Source organism: Drosophila busckii, chromosome 3R, assembly GCF_011750605.1.
Source record: "Drosophila busckii strain San Diego stock center, stock number 13000-0081.31 chromosome 3R, ASM1175060v1, whole genome shotgun sequence".
NCBI lineage: Eukaryota > Metazoa > Arthropoda > Insecta > Diptera > Drosophilidae > Drosophila > Drosophila busckii.
This window is the reverse complement of record NC_046607.1, coordinates 23,105,282-23,125,383: the sequence shown is the minus strand read 5'-3', so window position 1 is coordinate 23,125,383 and position 20,102 is coordinate 23,105,282. Positions and strand designations below refer to the sequence as shown.

Here is a 20,102-nt window from a genome sequence, read left to right as displayed (position 1 = left end):
AAACATAAATTGTTTAAAAAAATTAAGCTTACTAAAGTACACAGCTCAAATATTACAAATTCATCGCTATGTATTAACTATTAAAAATAATGCAGAGCATTTTTCATGAAAAAACTTGTTAATATGCTTAAATTCGCTAAACACTCATTAATTATCTTAATTCTTTGGAATAGGTTTGGTGTTGCTGTCTTATTATGTGAGTATTATTGTATGTGTTCCTTTTGTACTTAACTTGGCTTTTAAAATGATGCCCTAACAATTAGCAAAATTCAAATTTGCCGAAAGTACTGGTCTGATAAGAAAAATCAGTGTACATCAGCGCCTTCGTTTTTGCATTTCCATTCATCCTCCTCCTTGGTCAGATCATTGGCACTCTCATTGTTTGTGGCCTTACTGGTGCTGGCCATAAAGCTCCGCGCCATATCCTCCAGTGCAGTGGAGCTGCGTATGCCACAGTCCAATGGTTCATCAAGTTCGTGTTTAAGTGATTCATTTGCGCGCTGCTCTGCCGATGCTTTTGCTAGATGCTCGTGTAGATTCTGCACCACCTCATCAATCGGCGAGCTATGATGCGATAGCACACCGGTGGGCATCATGGAAGGCAAGTTTCCCAAGCCGCTTAGATTGTGCGCCAAGCGTGAGGTGCTTAGATTGATTAAAGCATTCATCATTACCTTGTTGCGTTGATAATCCTTGCGTAGATGCTGACGTATCTCCGTATGGCAGTGCTCATTGTTGGTAACTATAATCTCGCCAGTGTCCGTGGTGGTAACGCGCGCCTTACAATTGAATTTGCGAGACAGATTGCACTGCCAGTACTTCTTATCCTTGCGCACATATTGTATGCCAAAGGTGTGGCCATCGTGGACGAGCAGAGGCTTGCCGCGTTGACTCAGCATAAACTCGAGCTTCCCCTGGAACCAGTGCTCACCAGGCGCGACTAAAAGAAGCGTAAAATTGTTCAAAGTGTCTGTGTGTGAAGCAGCGGGAGGAAGAGAGTGTAAGAGTTAAGTGGTATGGCATGGACAGACACGAATGAGCCCCATTTTACTATTAATGTATATGTGTTTGTGTGTATATGAGTTATCTCATGCAGCGCCCGGAAGAAAGTTGCAACTTACCTGTTTAGCTACCAAAAAGTAAATAAATTCTTTGACATTGTTAATTTTTCATTTTTATACTATATATATATACATACACATATACATATATATGCACATAGAAAATCAGTTTAGTTTTACAATTGAAATTGTATTAAACTTTATCTAATAAAACACTAACTAAGCGCCTTAAATTACATTTATGTTCGATTCTGCTCCTCCCTTTACATGTTTTCTATTTTAAAGTTGTGTCCGCTGCCTGGCGAAATGGTTATGGAGTCAATAACATGCGCTGTGGATCCTGCGCTCTCATTCAAGTCCACATGCTGTTGCTGTTGCTGTTGATTCGCCTCCACAGCCTGGGTTGCTGCTGCTGATGGTGGTGGTGGCGTTGCGCTGCCATTGCCATGCATGGAGTGACCGCTTCTATTCGACTGAGGGCTCTGTTGCATGTGCGCGGGGGAGATCGGTAGCAGCGAAGGTCCTGCCGCTGAAAGCTCCAAGTGATGCGGCGAATCTTGCTGCTGATGCTGATGATGTGTATGCGATAAATGCATCAGATTTGGATTATGCATCATATTTTGTATGACGCTGTTGGGTGGAGCTGGCGACGACGTCATGACGTGGTGGTCCATGCTGTGGGCTGCATGCTGTTGCACCACCAGATTTGGCAGCGTATGTGGATGCGTGTGATGATGAGGATGATGATGATGATGATGCGGGTGGTGTGCAGCGCTACTGGTGGTTAAGACTGGCCCCGCTGCGGACGTAGACTGATTGGCGAATATGGTGGGGCCCAGGCGTACAGTTGAACTGCTGCCCATAGCTGAGGGCTGATGAGCTTCCAAGCTGACACCGCCACTGCTACTGCCGCTGCCTGCTGACTGCGTGACATCCGAAATGCTGTAGTTGAGCTGACCCGGATTTGGATTTGGCGTAACTGTTACAGTGGCGACATTGCTGCCACTTGCTGGGGCACCATTGCTGCTGTTGTTGTTGTTGCTGCTGCTGTTGCTGCTGCCAGCACGCATATGTGGCAGGTGATTGTGCACGCCCGTCGCGGATATAATCCTGCCCAGGTGCGTTATGCAGCGTGCGCGGCACATGCTGATGCGATAGGATTTGCATAGCCAATAGGTCTTCATGCCCTGCTGCGTGGCCACTGTGTTGTTGCGATTGAAAACGCAATTGCCATGCAGCAGCGATGTGGTGGACAGCATAACCATGTTGCTGCCATCTGAGGCAACCGCAATAAATATACGTACAATGTGGTTAAGATTAGTGGGCAATGTCATCTTCCAAAACAAAAATAAATACATTTATGTGTATGTTATGTACAAGGATAAAGGCTAAGAAATAATTGGAATTGGAATTTAAATAAAGAGCAGCTTAAGTATCGAATCGACAAAGCAAAAATTCCAGGCAGCATCTGTACGAGCTGTGTTTAAAGCAATTTTGAGTTGAGGTTTAGTGTGGGTTTAGTACAACTAAATGGGGTTTAGAGAGACAGAGAGATGTAAAACATATAAACAATGCGTGGCATGCAACATAGAGTAAGGTGAACAGTGTATCTGGTAGCAAGTGTTGGTGCACCTACTTGACGGTATATCCATATGATTGGCAAAATTCTTGGAGTAATCACTGGGCATATACAGCTCATTGGGGTACTCTGTGCTGGCGGCGACACCCAGGCCATTGCCATTGTTGCCGCCGGCGGGGCCACTCATGTTGCTGCTGCTGTTGCCTGTCTTGTAAAAACTGTTGTAGTCCATAAAGTTGGGCGCAAACGGATTGCGCATGGTGCTTGGGTTGGCGGCACTGTTACTGCCGGCCTGCTGATGCGCCTCGCTCTCACGCTTCAGACTGTTCAGATCGTAGCGAGACTCCACCATGGATAAATGCGGTATGGGCGTCATAAAGAACTCGTCTGAATTGAGCGCGTTGTCCATGCCAGCTCCAGCTGCATTGTCCACATGCTCGCTGCCGCTTTCGCCGGCCTGTTCCGGCAACAAGCGACGCTGTTGCTTGCGTGAATGTATGGATAGGGCTTCGCTGTTGAAATCCGTAGGCGCCAAGCGTTTGCTGCTGGCATAAAGTGGACTTGCCACTGGGTTGCCAGTGGGTGAAGCTGGCGTCGGAGTGCGTGAGTTGTTTTGCGTATTGTTGCTGTTGCTTATGTTTTTGTTGCTGGCGTCATGTGGTTCCGCTTCCGATTTACTATTATTGTTGTTATTGCTATGATTGCTGCTGGAATTGTTGGTATCATCGCCGACGACAGCCTGATGCGCAGACTTCTCCGACGCGCTTGAGCCGGGTGAAGCGTTTGAATTGGTGGCCAATCCTTTGATTTGCAGCAGCTGTCCAATCTTCATAAAAGACTGCAGCTCTGTATGCTTCACATTCACCACGCCCTGGTACATGAACTCCAGCAACTCGCACATAATATTAAAGCTGACATCTTTAAGTATAACTAAAAGCAGAAAAACAAAAATAAAAATATAAAAATTGTTTATTAATGTGATATTTTTAATTACTAGGGAATTTCTTTCACTCCATATTACGTTGTACATTTAAAATGTATTGACAAAACAAAAAAAAAACATCAACATCAAGGAAAGGAGGTCACATTTATAGTGGAGATGTTATCATCTGTACGTTCAAATACTAAATCAATACATAAAAACATCTATGATAAGAAATCTGAAAAACTTAAATATAAACTCAACAACAGCCACAAAGCAGCAACAGCTAAAGCAACAGCAACAAGAAAAATAATAATTATTAAATAAGCAGCAAAGGCATAATACACATATCATCTCAACGTTGCCTTTCGACACGGCCTACGGCGAATGCTGTACCCGTGTCCGTTCTCGTGCTCGTCCGGGTTCTGATCTTTAAGCTCAAGCTGCGGCACAGTGGTTCCCAAAATAAATGTACCATTAAAGTTAAAGAGTCGAAATATCTGTATACTAGCGCTGTTCTATAATATAAATTCTAACATTTTATTTTCTAATATTTATGTGCGGATATTTCAGAATATTATACATCTTTGTAGGCTAGCAACGAAATCCAAACGACGATTAACCATAGAATCGGCAATAAGATTATTATAACCTAGTTTTTGCCCCACTGTAATAATTTCAATCTCAATACGCATCAGCCACATTCACATCTAGTTAAAAACAATATTATCACTTGTACTCAATAACAATTTTTACATATATGTTTATAGTATAGGAACGAGCGCCTCCTCTCGCTCTGTTGCTTAATCTGAGGCAACGTTGTCGTATTTCTATCTGCTGTTCGTATCTCTTAGTTGTGTCTCGTCGTCGTCGCCATGCCATGTCCGTGTACGTATTGCAAAGATCAAAATCCGAGCTTAATACAACTACAGAGTTTTTAACCTCTATCGATCTCAAAACCTTTATACACACATGAGATTGACTGCTGATCAAATCGAGCTAATCATACAAAAACCTATGTGTATGTCTAAAACGAAAAGCATTTGACATCGCTAATAGAGATAAATATTAGATTAATGAGATGAAACTAAATACATTCCTAAAACCTATTGACATAGTATGTATATAACGAAATACAAAGAGATCCATACACAGCATGCGTTGTATCAATAAAAATCATCACGAAGAGCAACTGTAGATAAACTTTTGTCTAAAGTTCACGAAAAACATGATAAATCCGCCGTATGTTGAGGCAAGTTGATAAGCGTAGGAACAGACAAATATAAAATATTCAAGCAATTGAGAGGAGGAGAGTTTGTTTGCTTAAAAATATGTGTGCCAGATCAGAATTAAGTCCGTTTTTCGGTATTCTGATTCCGATTTCTGTTCTCTGTTTTATGCCTGACCCCTGAGCTAACCTTTACTGATATCGCAAACAGTTCTTTGTAGCTCAGAGCTCGTTGCTCTGAATATAGCGCACCACGATATACATACACTCATATACTTATTGAGCGAACAGAGCATAGTTGCTTTATAGAGCCTACACCTATTTCTATTTGGTTTTATTCTATAGCCTACGCCCAGCCCACTTTAGACAGCAACAACCAATAAGATTGCAGTCAATTGCTTTTGTACAAAGTTTTATTTTATGATTATGATAAATGTTTATCGAATCAGAGCGCCAATAGTAGGTTCTCTCTTTTTGTTTGTACATGTGTGTGTATTGGAGTGGGCTGTCGCACTTTCGACAGTCGTAGTACAAACATTAATACGAAAATGTTATCTATAAACGCCATCGTAGTCAAGTAGTTACGGGTGTTAATGTTAAACGCGCTTCTCCAATGTTAAATGCATAGAATGCTAAGCAACAGCTGCAATATCTTTCGATATTATGAATATTTTGAATATATATTTATATAATATAGTGTTTAGAATAATGACAATAATAGAGTTTCGTTATTATCGTTCTTTATCTAAGCTCTTAATCCACACAAAGTTTAGTTTTAAGGCTTTGGCTGCTCCGTCATGGTATTACCCGAGCGATAAGTGGTTATAGAAGTATAAAGATATTTGTAGCTACTGCTATTTTGACTCATAAATTACTTCGATATGTCAATAGTAGTATAAGGTATGGTATAATAAATATTTTGTACATATGCTTAATGCCAAAGTCTGATATTATATGATACGCTCATAAAATGTGCTCCCGTTATAATACGTAAGAACAGATTAATGATACAACTGCTGCAAGCCAGAGACGTGCATGCTCAAGGGGTTAGAATAAGGTAAAGATCAATGATAATTTTTAAAATATACCCCTTTAAGGACGCCTCTGCCACGGCTACTCACTTTATAAAATAATGCGGGGTCTCGCTCGATATTATACTATCTTCATTTATTATAGGTAGTATCAGATTAATCGTTGGAAGGTACTTGAAACAAAAACTTTGGTTATTCAGACATGGACTTTTCTTAAGGTTTATTCAGGTGTATACATACACATGGACACACAAGTTTGAGTCTGCATAAATGTTATCTGGGGCTATTAGCTTAAAATCATATTTTACGATTGAAAATTAAGCCCAAAGTACTTGGCACTAAATATAAAACTGATAAGCCTTCAGAATCGTATTAACTATTTATACCCAATAAGCATTGTAATTCGAATGGAATATATAATTAGATAATTAACTCTTGGTAAAGAGGATTATGGTGCGAAAATATCGGTTTAGTGTGTGCAAAAAGGGGACTATAATTTTTTTAAATGCTTTCAAGCTATTGTAGACAGTACTTAAAAACATGGAAGACATTTCAACGAATCTGCTTCAGGTTAAAAAAATTTTGATATCGTTGTTAAGAGCTTTGAGTGGTGGGCCTCTTTTAATCAATATCTCGAAATGGTCTTCGAGTGTTTCTAGAGCTCGGACACCGTGAGCAGAGTGAGGTAGAATTAGTCGAAGTCAAAACAGCTACAAATAGTTGTGGAACAGTTAGGTAAGAAATAAATGATTGTTAACGCGATAAAAAGATAAAATATTTGTTTTTGTTGGCCGTTGTTATTTGAGTGTAACACACAGCAGCAGTAGCCACAACAACAATATCTACTTGTTGGCACATTTTAGTTTTTTTTTTTTTTTTGTATTATTGACTTGGTTTATTTTTAATAATTTAGCCCCAAAGCATTATTTATAGCGTATATTAATATTTTCTTTATCTTTGAAAATAACGCTTATGGTGCTGTTCCCTTCTTGTTATTGTTGTTAGGTAGCACATTTCTGCTGCTACTTGAAAGATAAAATATTGTTGTTTATTGCCGCTTGATCTGATAAAGCCACCGTGCAGCAGGCAACCGTGTAGAACAAGCCAGCCGGCCAGTCACAGTAGTGACTGTCAGCTCCACTAGCTAGGGAGTGGAGCGGGGAAGCGGGATCGATTGACGGAGCAAGCGATATGATATCCATGTACGATTCCAGAGTCCATGTACGATATGTAGGTTGAGTTCTATTCAGTTGTGTTAACCAATTTGAAGTACATGATGAGGTAAGCAACGCACCCAACACGGCTCAAGTGGGGAGCTTGTGTTATCATAGGTGCATAGGAGTGAGTGGGCACGGGTACGCTTACGATAAAAATGGAAATGGAAATTGTGGAAATGGGAGCTGCATCTAGAGACAACGTGGCGACGGCAATAGAGGATTATCATGCACAACTGATATTTGTTTATTGATTTATGACAAGCTAAATTATTACTTTAACAATGGGGTTATGCCCACTAAATAATAAAGTGACAATTGCAGCTGACTACCACACTTCTCATGGGCGCAATGGAACGCTTTAGTATTTATAAGGAATAATGTGGGAATCTTATGAATACATTGAATACCATCGTCTCTGGCATATTTGCTTATTCGAATTAATCCTTACAAGTCACAATTTAATTAGAGTTATGTATATCATTTCAAATGCAGTTTTCGTTTAAACACCAAACGAATAATAACGTCAACTATTTGGGTAAACAAACTTTGAGCAGAACTTGTGAAAAATCTCAGCCAATAACTGTCTATAAATAAAAACACACACACATATATGTAGCTTAAAAGACAACATGTTGGTTACTTACTGATGGGGTGCTGGCAAGGATTCGTGGTGAATATCTCCTGGAAGTACGGACTGCAAATGGCAAGCACAATTTTGTGCGCCTGCAACAGTTTGCCATCACAGGCTAGCGTCACATCCACCAGATCGCCGCGATCGTATAAATTTTGGAAGCCACTGGCAATATTATCCTGGAAATTCTTCCAACAAAGCTTGAATTCGTCGTCCATGGCGGCTGGTTATGTTGACGCTGAGAGTTGGAGCCAGCCAACTCTTTAATTGTGTTTATTGTGCGCACCAAAATAGTCTGTTTTCAATTGCCTTAGCTGTTTTTATAAATTGTCAGCAAAGCTGGAGCGCTAAAGCGTTAGAGTTGTCTGTTTTATTGCGGTTTATAATGATTCTTGTTTGTTTGCTTTTGGGCCAAAATTTCTTGCTTTTTACACTTTGCGGCTGACATTCACAATGTTGCTGAAACAGGTTGAAAGCAAAAAGCACGCTCACGAGAGACTGCGATTCCGACGCGTAACTAAATAAGACTTTTATATTAAGTTGATATTATTTATACTGCACGCGCTTATAGAACCGTCAGCTTTCACAGCCGCAGTCACATTGACTTTGATTTCGGTTTTAATTAACACTTTTGATTTAAAACATTTTTATCACAAAATGTTTACGTTTCGTCAAGAGAGACAGAGAGCGCCAAAATGAGAGCAAGAGGCATGCGCTTAAGTCAATCAGCTGTTTGAGACAGTGCTGGAAAGCGAACGCTGTGCGTTTAAATCGAATCGATAAATGTAATCGTTATTTGATGACGGCGCGAACAGTATAAAATTAACAGACCCCAAATATGATAAGAGCTTATCTAAATTGGCTATTTTGCAGGTAAAGCTTTGGGCGCAGTCGACTCGTTAAATGCTCTCAAAGAGTAGAAATAAAATGTATTTCTTGTAGATAACTCGCATACAAATGTCTGTATAAATAACCCACTTTACATTTCAAAACAAGAACAAAACACATTCTTATCAAAGACCCTGAGATATGACAGACATACGTATAGCCGATTGGTCACCGGTTTGATTTCTTTTGATTTAGTACATTATAAACTTTTACCTCTTTTGCACGTTTGGAAGCGCTTTTCCTAAGGTGTATTTTCTTACAATGGGCGGTTGTTGTAGTAAGCGAATATTAAAAACCTGAGAACCAAATGCATTATTTATTTACTAAAATAATTTATCTAACTTTTTATAGGTACAAGTAAATCTGTAGACCTACCACCTGTGCCACCAGCGCCAGGTAAGCAACGAGCTACAACATTACCAGAAATTCCGAAATACGAAGGAGCTAACGTTGGAGTAACTAATAATGCTTTGGAAGATGACTAGAAATTAGCTATGAAATAAATAATATCAATGTGGACTTAAAGTAAACTAAACAGTTAATATAATTATATAATAAACCCTTACAAGAAACCCGAAGTATCCTAAATTAATTAAACCTGATAAAAGGGTTACAAAATATTTATTGTAGTTAACTGCTTAATTTAAAATTAAATATTGTCTATACTCTGATCGCTTTGCAACACATAATAACGAGCCGATAGGTTTTGTATCGATATATTATTTATCAGCGCTCAACACGTGCGACTTGCACGCATGTTTTTTGTAAAAGTTAAATTTTAAATATTTGCTAGACTAAGAGATTTTAATAAAAAAAAATCAAATAAAATGGCAATACAATCAAATCGACGCAAGAGAAAACATGAGCAGACAACAACGGACCATCAAGATGACGGTGAAGAAGTTGTTCCAAAAAAAGTGCCAAAAGAGGGTGCAACAACAACAGAAGAGGCTGCCGGCACGCTGGATAGTACAGAAATGCAAGTGGAGGAGCAAGATCCACAGGTAGCAGGGCCTTCAAAGAAGAAGCACAAAAAGAAAACACAGGATATAAATGGAGATGAAGCTGAAGTTAGTCCAGACTCTGGCATAGAACCGGAGCAGGAGCAGCAAATGCGTTTTCCCAACGATTTCAAAATGCTCAACTTTCGCAGCAAATTACAGGGCAACAATTTTATAACAGGTGCGTATTATTATGAGCAAACAAAAATGATTTTTGAATATATATAAATCCCTTAGAGCTGCGCCACTTTTTATACATGTGCGAAATACGTCCCAAGATTGTCGCCAAGTATATAGAAAAGCGCGGCAAGCCTTTGGAGCTGGCGGAGGCATTCAATCGCATAGACAAAAGCAATGTGCTGCATTTGGGCTATCTCTGCGAGGCGCTACAGCGCATAATAATGGAAATCCTTACCAATCAAAAGTCACACATGGAATCAGCAGCACATGCCGCGCGATATTTTCTAAAATCCCATGGTCAAGTACTCGAGCAACTATTGCAGTCAGCGCAGCCAAATCATAGACGCAATGCTCTCAAGCTGCTAACGGCCATAGTATGCGTAGATGCGCAATTGGGACGCCAGGTCTTAAGTTCCTACGATATATTGAGCAACTTGCAGACCATGGAGGATATGCTGTCACACTCCAAGAATGACTACAAGCAGCCCGAGACAGTACGCAAGGCCTACATACACTTTGTGCTCGCATTTTTGGTGGACAACAATACGCTGCTGATAAGAAACATTTTAGATCGCGCTCAACTAATACGGGTGCTAGCCAAGGGACTGGTATTTGATGATCATGTCACTGTCTGCGTGGTTCTCAATGCGCTACGCCAATACGTGCTCGAGAATCCCAACATCTTGAAGACCAAGAAAGTTTACGTATTTGATTTGGTTTGCTGCAAATATCTGCGGCAGCTTTACAACTGGCATGGACCCGAGGGCCTGGTGCAGCTTTACAGCAAAGCTGGCAAGCCCACCTATCAGCCGCAACGCTCGCCGGAGGCTGAGGCGGTAGCTACTGCGGCTCATCAGCTGTTGTTGCTATTGTTTACTTCTCGCAAACACGGCATAAGCTTTGATGCCATGAGCAGCTATCGCTTAAAGCACAATAAGCTGCAAGGTCAGCTGCTGGGCAGTCTGCATCGTCCTTATGCGGATCCAATGCAAACAGAGCTGATTTTAAAAACTCTCGAAGCTTGTCCAGACCTGGTACGAAACACGGTGCGCAATTACGCTATATATGTAAATCCTGTGCGCGTCTCTGGACCCGATTTGCCCAAGGCTCTAGAGCTGCTCTCGCGTATAATACTATCAGTTCCGCCTGGACTACTAGGCGGCTCGTTGGACAAATTGACGCTCACCGACTTTAGCTACTGGATTAAGGAGCACTGTCTGCCCCTTGAAGCGCTTCTTCACATTACCGGCAAATATATGCTCAAGCGCAAGGAATTTCCAGCGAGACTCGCTGTCAATCGACTGCTGCTGGCCATGATGACACAGTACAGCAATTATATGACTGCAGTGAATCAACGTGAACAGTCCAAGCGTGCGGGCAACTCGTTGCGTCGTTTCAAGTTTGATTTACTCAATCATCTGCTGACTAACTTTCCCACTATAGAGAGCATACTGTACTCGCTCTATCTAAGCATACAGGATCAGGGGCAGGAGGGCGTAGACGTGCTGCAGCATTTGTCCGTTACTCTTGATCTTGTGCTGTTGATGTGCAAGGAGAATCGCGCCTTTGTTAATAAGACCAGTCAGATATTGGACTATCTGGATGTGCTGCGTCCGCTGTACGAGACTAACTTTGATACGCCTGGTGCACAGCCCGTGGCAGACCTGATGCAGCTTGAGCTCAAATCGATTAAAACCATACTCTTGCTATTTCCTCGTGCACTTCAGCCGCAGGAGCCGCTCTTTGGGAAGGTGCTGCGCAGCTTTATACGCGCCTATCTGCTCTCAGATGCAGCCCTTAAGCTTGAGGCGGGCGAGCTGCTGCAAAGACTGTTCCACAATACGGGCATGTTTGAGGGCTGCAGCTACGAGGTGGATATCTGGCTGGAAGCCCTGGTGGGCTTCGATGGTGCCACTGTGGAGCAAGTGAGCAGCATTTTACTTAGCGTGCTCTCGCTGGACATAAGCGAAGTCGAGCAGCAGGAGCTGCCCGCCTTGGATGTTTCCGAAGCAGTGCATCAGCGCCAAGATTTGCGCAAACTGTTTAATCAAATCGAGCAAGGACAAACAGTACAGGCCTATGTGGACACATTAACCTTGAGCAAGATGATGCCGCTGCTGCTGCAGGGCGTGGAGCTGTCAGCACCATATGATGCCTATGTGGAGCTAGTTTGTGTGCTGCTCTATCATTACCACAGCAAGCCGGGAAAAGTGCAGCAGCTCTATGGCACGCAACTGGAGCAGCATGCGGACTACATGCAGCAATCGAAGATTAGTGAGTTGCCAGCGAATATAGCGCAGCATTGGCCGCTTTTGGCGCAGCTGCAGCAAACGTTGCTGCAGGCGCAGCCTAGTTTAAGCTTTGAGCAGGTGTTTGCTTGGCAGGAACAGGCGGAGGAGCAACTGCCCGCCTTTGAGCTGCAGCTGGAGCAGGCGCAATTCCTTCCGTTGCATGGCAGCTTGAGCAATGCACGCCGCAATATGATTTATGTGCACGCCGTGATGTATCTGCTGCAACAGCTGATGCAGCAACAGCAGCTAAGCGCTGGACAGGCACAGTCCATGGCGGATTTCCTCATAAGATTGCTGCAGATAGCGCAGCAATTGGATGACGCGCAGGCGCAGCAATCTGGTGTGAAGCTGGAACTGGAACAGGAGCAGGGTCAGGAGTTGGACATAACGCATACGCAACGTCTGCTGCATTATGTCTATGCCCTGCGGCTCAGTCAGCTGCCCGCCACGCAGCTGCTCAGCGTCACCAGCGCCACGCAGCTGAACTATGTGCGCTTTCTGCGACGTCTAAGTGCGCATTGTCGCCAGCTGCCCAAGTTTGTCAGCTACACTGCGTACTTTAGGCTGCAGCTGCTCAAGGCCTTGGAAATGGCTTTGGCTACAGATGTGAAGCAGCTGGCGCAGGAACAGCTGCTGGAGGTGGTTGCGCTAATGGAAAACTTTGATTTGAATGCTGAGGAATGCGCGCATATGCTGCAGTTACTCTGCCAGAAGTTGCAGGCACACGACTATGAGCAGCTGCCACATTACTTTGAGCTGTTGCTGTTGCTGCTGCGCCGTTTGGCGATGTTGCCAGAGGCTGTAGTGGATTGCCAAGCGGCTCTGGTGAAGCTGCAGTTGTACTATCAACATTTTACACAAGCCGGCGGAGGCGCTTTGAGTGAGGCACAGTTGGAGCAGCTGGAGTCGGCGCTGCTGCAGTTTCTGAGCCAGCAACATCATCATCTTGCCAGCTGCACCTCGGACTTTTTCAACTGTCTGCTGAACCAAAGCAGCGGTCGCAAGCTGAGCAAGCCAGGCATACAGTTGTCCTGCCTGCTGCTGCAGCGGCTGCCCCAATTGTCGGCAAATGTTAAGGAGCAGCTGGAGCAAAAGGAGCTAATGTATGCCCTGCTGCATGTTGCCTTCGATTGCAAGTATGTGCTGGAAGCGTCGCTGCTGCAGCGCTGCTACCAAGGCTACAAGTCAGGCATACTCAAGAGCATAGAGAAGCCACAAAAGGCGGCGTTGATCTACCGCGAGCATGCCGAGGCCAGCGCACAGTTGCTGGCCAAATGCATGCCCAAGTCGGAGTGCGTGGATTACACACAGAAACAGCTGAAGTTCGATGCAGTTGAGCTGTTCCAGCTGCGTGTGCTGCGCGAGATCTATGAGCAAGCCTATGCAGCGGCGTCGGAGCAACAGCAGGCGAACATCTTCAGCAACTATGTGCAGCTGAATGTGCAAATGTTGGGCTTGGATTTGAAGAAGCAAAGCGTGCAGCTGGGCAAGTTGCAGCAGTTGGCCTACAATTGCTACAGCTGGTGGCAGCAACACCAGCAGCCCGAGGCGCTAGACTGGAGTCGCGTGCTGAATGGAGCACATTGGTTGAACTTTTGTCGCAGCTGCTTGAAGCAGGCGCTGCAGCTGAGTGAGCAGCCCGAGCAGCAGCAGCAAGCGGATCAAGTAAATGGACTCTTGCTGAAGCTAATGGCGTATCTGTGTGAGCAGCTCTACGAGGATTACCAGGAGGAGCATGCTGGCGCACAGCAGGAGCAAGCAGCGCTGCTTTATGAGCTAATCTGCACGCATTCCTGCTGCTATGAACAGTTGCTGGGCGAGGCGAGCGATGTAAAGACGCATATACTGCAGCTGCTGGAGGTGCTGGCTCGCAAGGCGCCCTCAGCGTTGCAAGCAGCGCATATACCAGTCATTCTGGGCTCCTATCAAGCGCGACTGAGCGCCGCCGATCGATATGCCTTGGCGCTGCTGGAGCACTATGAACGCTTTGAGGTCAACCTAGCGCAATATCGTCCTTTCATCTGGGGTGAAAGTGCTGTGGCTCATTATGCGCTGCGTGCAGCAGATCCGGATGAGCGCAGCAAGCTGCAGCAGCAGGAGACCAACATAGCACAGGTGCTGGCATTGATCGCACCTACAGTTTGCCAGTACACCATAGAGAACTTTCCCATTTGGCGTGCGCTGCAGTCGAGCCAACAGTTGCCCACGTGTGAGTTTCATGCGCCCGCTTTGGCAGCGCAGCGCTTTGGCGACAACAGCTTGGAGCAGCAGCTGGAGTCGGGCGTCACTGTCTTTGATCAGCAATTGCGACGTCTGTGCCCCAAGCGCGAACAGCTCTATGAGCAGTGCTATGATCCCGCCTTTATGCTGCCGCTAATGCTGCACTGCTTTGCGCCGGAGTCGGTGGTGCGTGCCCAGTGGCCTGTGCAGAATGGTCTGCTCGCCTTGAGCTTCTGCGCCCTGAGCTCGCTGGACAAGAATATGCGCCTGGCTGCGGCTTGTTGCCAGCAGCGCTATCGCACGCACTTCGAGCTGGCCAAGTTCTATGAGAAGCCACTGTGGACGCAGGCCTATGACAATATACAGTCGGGCTTGAGCAATTTGAGGCGCAGCTGGCTGGCGCAGCGACGCAGTCATGGGGGCACGCCACGTGTGCCGCTGATACCCGCGCTGTTCATTGCGCACAGCTTTAACCTCAGCACAGATCCCACGCATCTGCTCTACAAGCGTCTGATGATGTATTTGCAGCTGAAGCAGAGCTTTGACTTCCAGACCATACCCGAGTTCAATGTCTTCTTCTACTCGCAGGAGCCGGAGCATCAGCAGTATCGTGAGTTCATCATCGAGGTGCTGCGTTGTGGCATCAAATGCAGCGCGGATCTGTTCCTGCTGGTGTCCACCAACACCTTCAAGGTGCTGCTCAGCTTCTACAACTCCAGCCTGGCTACCCTGGAGACCAATCTGCTGCTGCTTTCGGTGCTCTCCACCTGCGTCAAAATACCCGGCGCCGTGCGCATTATGCTGGAGCATGTAGGTGTGCTCTCCTGGCTTTCGGGCGTCATACGAGACACGCAGTTCCATCAGTTCGACATTATCGAAGGTGTCTTGAGCATACTCAACAATCTCTACTATGCTGTCGCCGCCAGTCAAGCCGAGCTGCCCGACTACGCCCATGTGCAGTTGCGTCTGCAGCGTTTGGTCTTGCAACTGCTGCCGTTGCTCTCCCCACGCGTCTCGGTGCCAGCGCTGGCGCGTCTGCTCAATGTGCTGCAAAAGACAGCCACTGCTGGTCAGTATCAGGCGTTGTCCGCATCCCAACTAGATCAACTGCTGGATTGTGTGGCACGTCATTGGCCGACGGAGCTTGCTGGCATACGCTATGTGCGTCAATTTGGCGGCCGCTTTGCCAGTCCACGTTCCGAGTACTGCAACTGGCTGGCCCAGGAACAACAGCTGGACACACATGCCGTGTTGGCTCTCTCCAGCTTGCGCCAATATACCTGCGACTGGTGGGAGGCGAACCAAGCGTCCAACACTTCAATTGAGCCAGCTGCTCTTCTACCCATCGAACCATCGTTGGATGACACTAAAATTGTAGGCATTTTTTAAAGTTTAAGCTCAAAGTGTTAAATGTTAATATACTCTAGTTAAGTTTTCTACATGTTGCTTGCTGCCGAGTAAAAAGAACGTTACATAAAATAAGAAATGGTTTTATTTGTAGAAAGGTCTATTTGGTTTTGGTCTTAAACTTGACTTCACAGCATCACTCAACAGCTTTTGAACTTTAAAGTTGATATAGTTTTTGTTCTTTAAGATTTATTGCTGCAATCAATATTTATGACACAAGTCCAAAGAATACTCATACCCTACGAAGGTTGCTGCATTAAAGGGAATAGCACGCGCCACCAGCATCCAACTGCCGCGGAATATGCTGCGCCAGCCGTAGGCTCTATAGTTGCTCACCACACAGTCGGTTATGCCACGAAATTTGTGATTCTCATCGGCTTGCATAATGGTTTTGACCACATCAAACGGAATGACACAGACCCAGGATAGAATACCAGCCCAAGCGCCGGCCAAGGTGGTAACAATTATATTAATATTGGAGCCATCTGGTCGAGTGCGACGCTTGCGCACAAAGTCTGTGTTGTCCAAATAATCTGTAGCCTGGCGATAGACGAGCATATAGATGCCATAAGGCAGCACATCGCTGAGCAGAGAATCAGCAATTAGTATGTAGATTATCAGTTATAATTATTTACTAACCGACACATCATGGGCAGCAAGCCGCGATATAAGCCTGTGATGCCATCGTTCTTAACAATCCGTCTAAATGTGCCGTAGACAGTGCGCCGCTGACCATATAGATAGTCATTATAGTCTGTGAACTAACAGATTTTAGTTTTGATTTATTTAAAAGAAATTTCACTTACAACTGTGTGTTTGTAGTCGCACTTTTATCAGTTCCATGGGGCAGGCAATAAACGACTGAACAAATCCCGCCACTGAACCAGCCCAGAACATGTTGTGATACTCCAACTGCTCACGCTGATAATCGCTGTGACAAACTCGGCGCAGTTGGCGCAAGTGATTCCCATAGATGCCAAAGAGCAGGGAGTTGATGGCGCCGGTGGACATGAGCGGGAAGAGCATGCCCCTGTAGAAACCGTTGATCTTTAAAGCAATGTTAACCGCCGGCCGTAATGTGCCTGCTTTGCTTACCCCTTTGTTGCGTTTGTATATTTCCTGCACGGCCGAGAGCACGGATGTGTTGGACGCCTGTTGCCATGTCTTGATGGTGTCTAGTGGATGTGCCACCAGCACGCCGCAAGCGCCTGCCACATAAGTAAACAAAAATGTAATTAAAAAATATTTCGTATTGCCAAAATAGTTGCAACTATAGGCCAAAAATACGCCACAGATCAGGGGCGCCTACGCCTACATGAACTTGACCGTGACGTCGTCGCTGATGCCGCCGCGCACACTCCACTCCTCTCAACAAGTGGCTGCTGTGCCTTACCCATACTTAGATTGCGTCATCTGCACAGCAGCAAGACTCTCTCTCTTCTTAAAAGACTCGAATATACGCACCACCAATGCAACCCGCCACATAGTCGCAATAGTTTTCCCACTTCATTTATATAAAATTATTTGTATCAAAATTATTGCTAATGAGGCGCTATTGATTTTCCGCGCTGCATCTACGCGCAACGTTTGCCAATGAACTAATGCAGTCCACATAGCATGCAGCTCTAGTCAGCTGTAAGCTTCGCAACATGCAAATAAGCTTTCGCTCTCAATTTCTCTCTCTCTCTCTCTCACACTCGCTCTCTCTCGCGAAAGCTTGCGACTTATTGTCAGTTGGTAAGAATTTGAAAATCAGACACGTTTTTTGTTATTAATTTTGCATTTTGTTTTTTATTATTGTTGATTGATCTTTTTGCTTTCTTTTCATTTACGCTGTCTGCCTCTCGTTCGTTTTATGTTTTCTTTTTGTTATGTTGGTTAAACATTATAAATTTTTTTCTTTGCAAGTTTTTCGCATCGAAAGCAACCAGCTAAATCTCGCGTTTTAGACTCCATATATGTTTACATATGTTTATATAATATATATTATTTGTTTTCCCATTCTTTTTGTCATAATTATATTTAGTGTTATTTATACTGTAATTATTTTCTGTTTTTTATACTCAGCATAAGAATTTTATTTTTATTATTTTATTTTTTGCTTAGTTGCTTATGTCTAAAACATAGTGTACGTGTGCTAAAGAAAACAATATGAATATCTAGCACACAAAAACAAGACTCAAGAGTGATGTACATAAATTGTTCTTTTGTTTTTTTCACATCATATACGATAGTTTCATTTTGGGTATTTTTACAAGTCTAGAACATAAGAAAATAATTGTTGTTTTGTTTTTTTTTGTTAAACTTATTTACGCATTATGTTTTATATTGTTTAAAGCGCCTTAGATTTTGTGTTTTTAAATGTGATTTGTTGCTGTTTTTGTTGTTATTAATGCGACTTTATTTTTTATGTTTTTAGTACAGTTTTTATTTCTAAAAGTACTTAACGAGTTTTGCTTACACAATTAGCAGCTATTCTCAACATGCTTTTATTTATACATATAAATACATAAAACTATAGTTTAGGTTATATAAAGCAAGCTAAACTTTAACTCAAAGTGCAACAAAATGAAACACAAAACTAAGACAAACAGAGAGAGAGAAAAACAAAATGTGTGTAAGTTTAAAAGATATTATCACTTAAGGATAGTTATACAATTAATGTTATTGTTTAGATTCATACATTTAATATATATATTATATATATATATATATATATTTTTACTCATTTGTCAGGCATTTCAACATATTTTTTTGCTTTTGGTTGTTTTATTTTTTACAGTTTTATTTTCTATATAGGTATTTTATGTGTTTTATTCTTGTTGTTGATTGGCATTCCTATGTGAATTCAAACATTAACTAGACAGGGCAGATGGATAGGGGAGGGGCCCGAACTTCATTATTAATAATATATATATATGTGTGTGTTTTTTTTTTAGTTGGGGAAGCAAAGTAACGCTTAGTTCATGACTACAAAACGGTACTATAGCTAAAGTTATCGTATCGTATCGTAATTGCTATTGCTTCGAAATAGTAGCTCGATATACTATAGGCTGATCGACTTGATTCTTGAACTTGCGCTGTTCCTATATTGACCGGCATATCTTAAGCTTCTCTTGGTGTTTTTTAAAGGCAGTCCTTGCTAATTGTTGTTATGTCTATTGCTTCAAATCTTAAATGTGTCTGCTTTTTGCTGATCGTGCATATATATGTATAGCTGTGTATATATGTATGCGTGAGTGTCTGTGTGTAAATACATACATTTTCTAATTACACTCTAATATAAAGATGCAAAACCTTTCGTACACACACATTTACTTAGATATTTAGACTTGATTTCGTTTTTTCATCTTCTTATGCCTTTGCTTGTGCTAGTTGAAATATTTAGTTAGCGCGACTAACACAATACGGTTTGTATAATTTCATATTTTGTTGACTTTTGCCTAGTAAATTTTAGTTTATGTTTTTTTTTATGACGTTTTATAAACATATTTTAATAATAACGCATTCTGTTTTTATAACGTTCCTAGGTTCATATGCATATACTTATGTTTCACAGAATTAATTTTATGTATATGTATATATTAATTTCTCAGAAAGTTTTAATGAATACTTAGATACTGCTTGTTTTGTTTTTCTTTCTTCTTTATGGGCCTGTGATGCGAATAAACAAACATACATATGCATAGTTAGATATATATTAATATAATCTATATATTTTAATCACCTCCAGTGGTTGAATATGCCATTATCATAGATTTTATGATGGGGTGTGCCTAAGTGTAATTTCTTTGCAGTTTACGAACATAAACAGAAATCCAATGAGGACAGTTTAAGGTGTTTCATATATTATGTTTTTGTTTTTTATATATTTACAATAGTGAAATTTTATGAAAATTGTGCGCATTGCTTAAAAGAAATCGAAAGAGTTAAAAGAGAACTGCAGACCATTTGCCTGGATATCTTCTGTGTGTGTGTGTGAGATTAACGACATTACTTTCTCAACTTTACATTTTGCAATTTTCATTGCATTTTAATTTTCTTGTATATATGCTCTAAGGTGCACACACACATATTTGTATACATATAAACAATGTATATAGATCAGCATTTATTTATCAATTATCAGTATATATGTAAAAATTTAAATATGCTTAGCCTTAATTTGTTGCCTCACAAATTAATGCGAAAGGAATTCATCAACTTGGGAACAGTTCTTGAAAGGTTTTTATCGAAGGCATGTGCAACACTTAAAGATAAATAACAAAGTTTTTCTAGTCACCCACACATATGCACGTTTAAATGTAAAGTTATGCACGTATACATATACAATAATGAATTCAGTGGGTTAGCCTTGCCTACTTAGTGTTTTTGTTTTGTTTTCTTTTCTCATTTTCATCAATTGCCCTCTCACATTATCAATTTACAATGCATTTTGTTTCAGTA

The 20,102-nt window shown here is 42.5% G+C and overlaps 3 protein-coding genes across 4 annotated transcripts; 1 reads left to right on the top strand and 2 right to left on the bottom strand.

Moving 5' to 3' along the window:
* Window positions 1-224: 224 nt before the first annotated feature.
* LOC108603272 (broad-complex core protein isoforms 1/2/3/4/5) lies at window positions 225-8,269 on the bottom strand. 2 transcript variants are annotated; one of them, XM_017991932.2, is made up of 3 exons: window positions 7,683-8,261; window positions 2,698-3,570; window positions 225-940 (listed from the first exon to the last, which is right to left on the bottom strand). In XM_017991932.2, exons 1-3 carry the CDS (start codon window positions 7,885-7,887, stop codon window positions 306-308), a joined length of 1,713 nt encoding a protein of 570 aa, XP_017847421.1. In that variant the 5' UTR covers window positions 7,888-8,261; the 3' UTR covers window positions 225-305. The 2 variants fall into 2 exon arrangements, with proteins under 2 accessions (XP_017847421.1, XP_017847420.1); XM_017991931.2 differs by lacking the exon at window positions 225-940 and adding an exon at window positions 1,266-2,337 and having other exon boundaries at window positions 7,683-8,269.
* Window positions 8,270-9,219: 950 nt separating this feature from the next.
* On the top strand, window positions 9,220-15,712 carry LOC108603980. Its single transcript, XM_017993206.1, has 2 exons — window positions 9,220-9,739; window positions 9,796-15,712. Exons 1-2 carry the CDS (start codon window positions 9,385-9,387, stop codon window positions 15,636-15,638), a joined length of 6,198 nt encoding a protein of 2,065 aa, XP_017848695.1. The 5' UTR covers window positions 9,220-9,384; the 3' UTR covers window positions 15,639-15,712.
* A 28-nt stretch (window positions 15,713-15,740) lies between these two features.
* Window positions 15,741-17,251, bottom strand: LOC108603981 (solute carrier family 25 member 45). The gene is made up of 5 exons (XM_017993207.2): window positions 17,121-17,251; window positions 16,752-16,864; window positions 16,463-16,703; window positions 16,296-16,410; window positions 15,741-16,239 (listed from the first exon to the last, which is right to left on the bottom strand). The coding sequence occupies exons 1-5, from the start codon at window positions 17,164-17,166 to the stop codon at window positions 15,858-15,860; spliced, it is 897 nt and encodes a 298-aa protein (XP_017848696.1). The 5' UTR covers window positions 17,167-17,251; the 3' UTR covers window positions 15,741-15,857.
* Window positions 17,252-20,102: the final 2,851 nt, after the last annotated feature.

What these genes read in the sequence shown, in the direction of transcription:
- LOC108603980 (XM_017993206.1), top strand. Translation starts at nt 9,385, where the DNA reads ATGGCAATACAATCAAATCGACGCAAGAGAAAACATGAGCAGACAACA. An exon ending in GGGCAACAATTTTATAACAG is followed by an intron (nt 9,740 to 9,795) that starts GTGCGTATTATT and finishes TAAATCCCTTAG; the next exon opens with AGCTGCGCCACTTTTTATAC.
- LOC108603272 (XM_017991931.2), bottom strand. Translation starts at nt 7,887, where the DNA reads ATGGACGACGAATTCAAGCTTTGTTGGAAGAATTTCCAGGATAATATT. An exon ending in TCCTTGCCAGCACCCCATCA is followed by an intron (nt 3,571 to 7,682) that starts GTAAGTAACCAA and finishes TTCTGCTTTTAG; the next exon opens with TTATACTTAAAGATGTCAGC. An exon ending in TCATATGGATATACCGTCAA is followed by an intron (nt 2,338 to 2,697) that starts GTAGGTGCACCA and finishes CGGTTGCCTCAG; the next exon opens with ATGGCAGCAACATGGTTATG.
- LOC108603981 (XM_017993207.2), bottom strand. Translation starts at nt 17,166, where the DNA reads ATGAAGTGGGAAAACTATTGCGACTATGTGGCGGGTTGCATTGGTG. An exon ending in GCGACTACAAACACACAGTT is followed by an intron (nt 16,411 to 16,462) that starts GTAAGTGAAATT and finishes GTTAGTTCACAG; the next exon opens with ACTATAATGACTATCTATAT. An exon ending in TTGCTGCCCATGATGTGTCG is followed by an intron (nt 16,240 to 16,295) that starts GTTAGTAAATAA and finishes TTCTCTGCTCAG; the next exon opens with CGATGTGCTGCCTTATGGCA.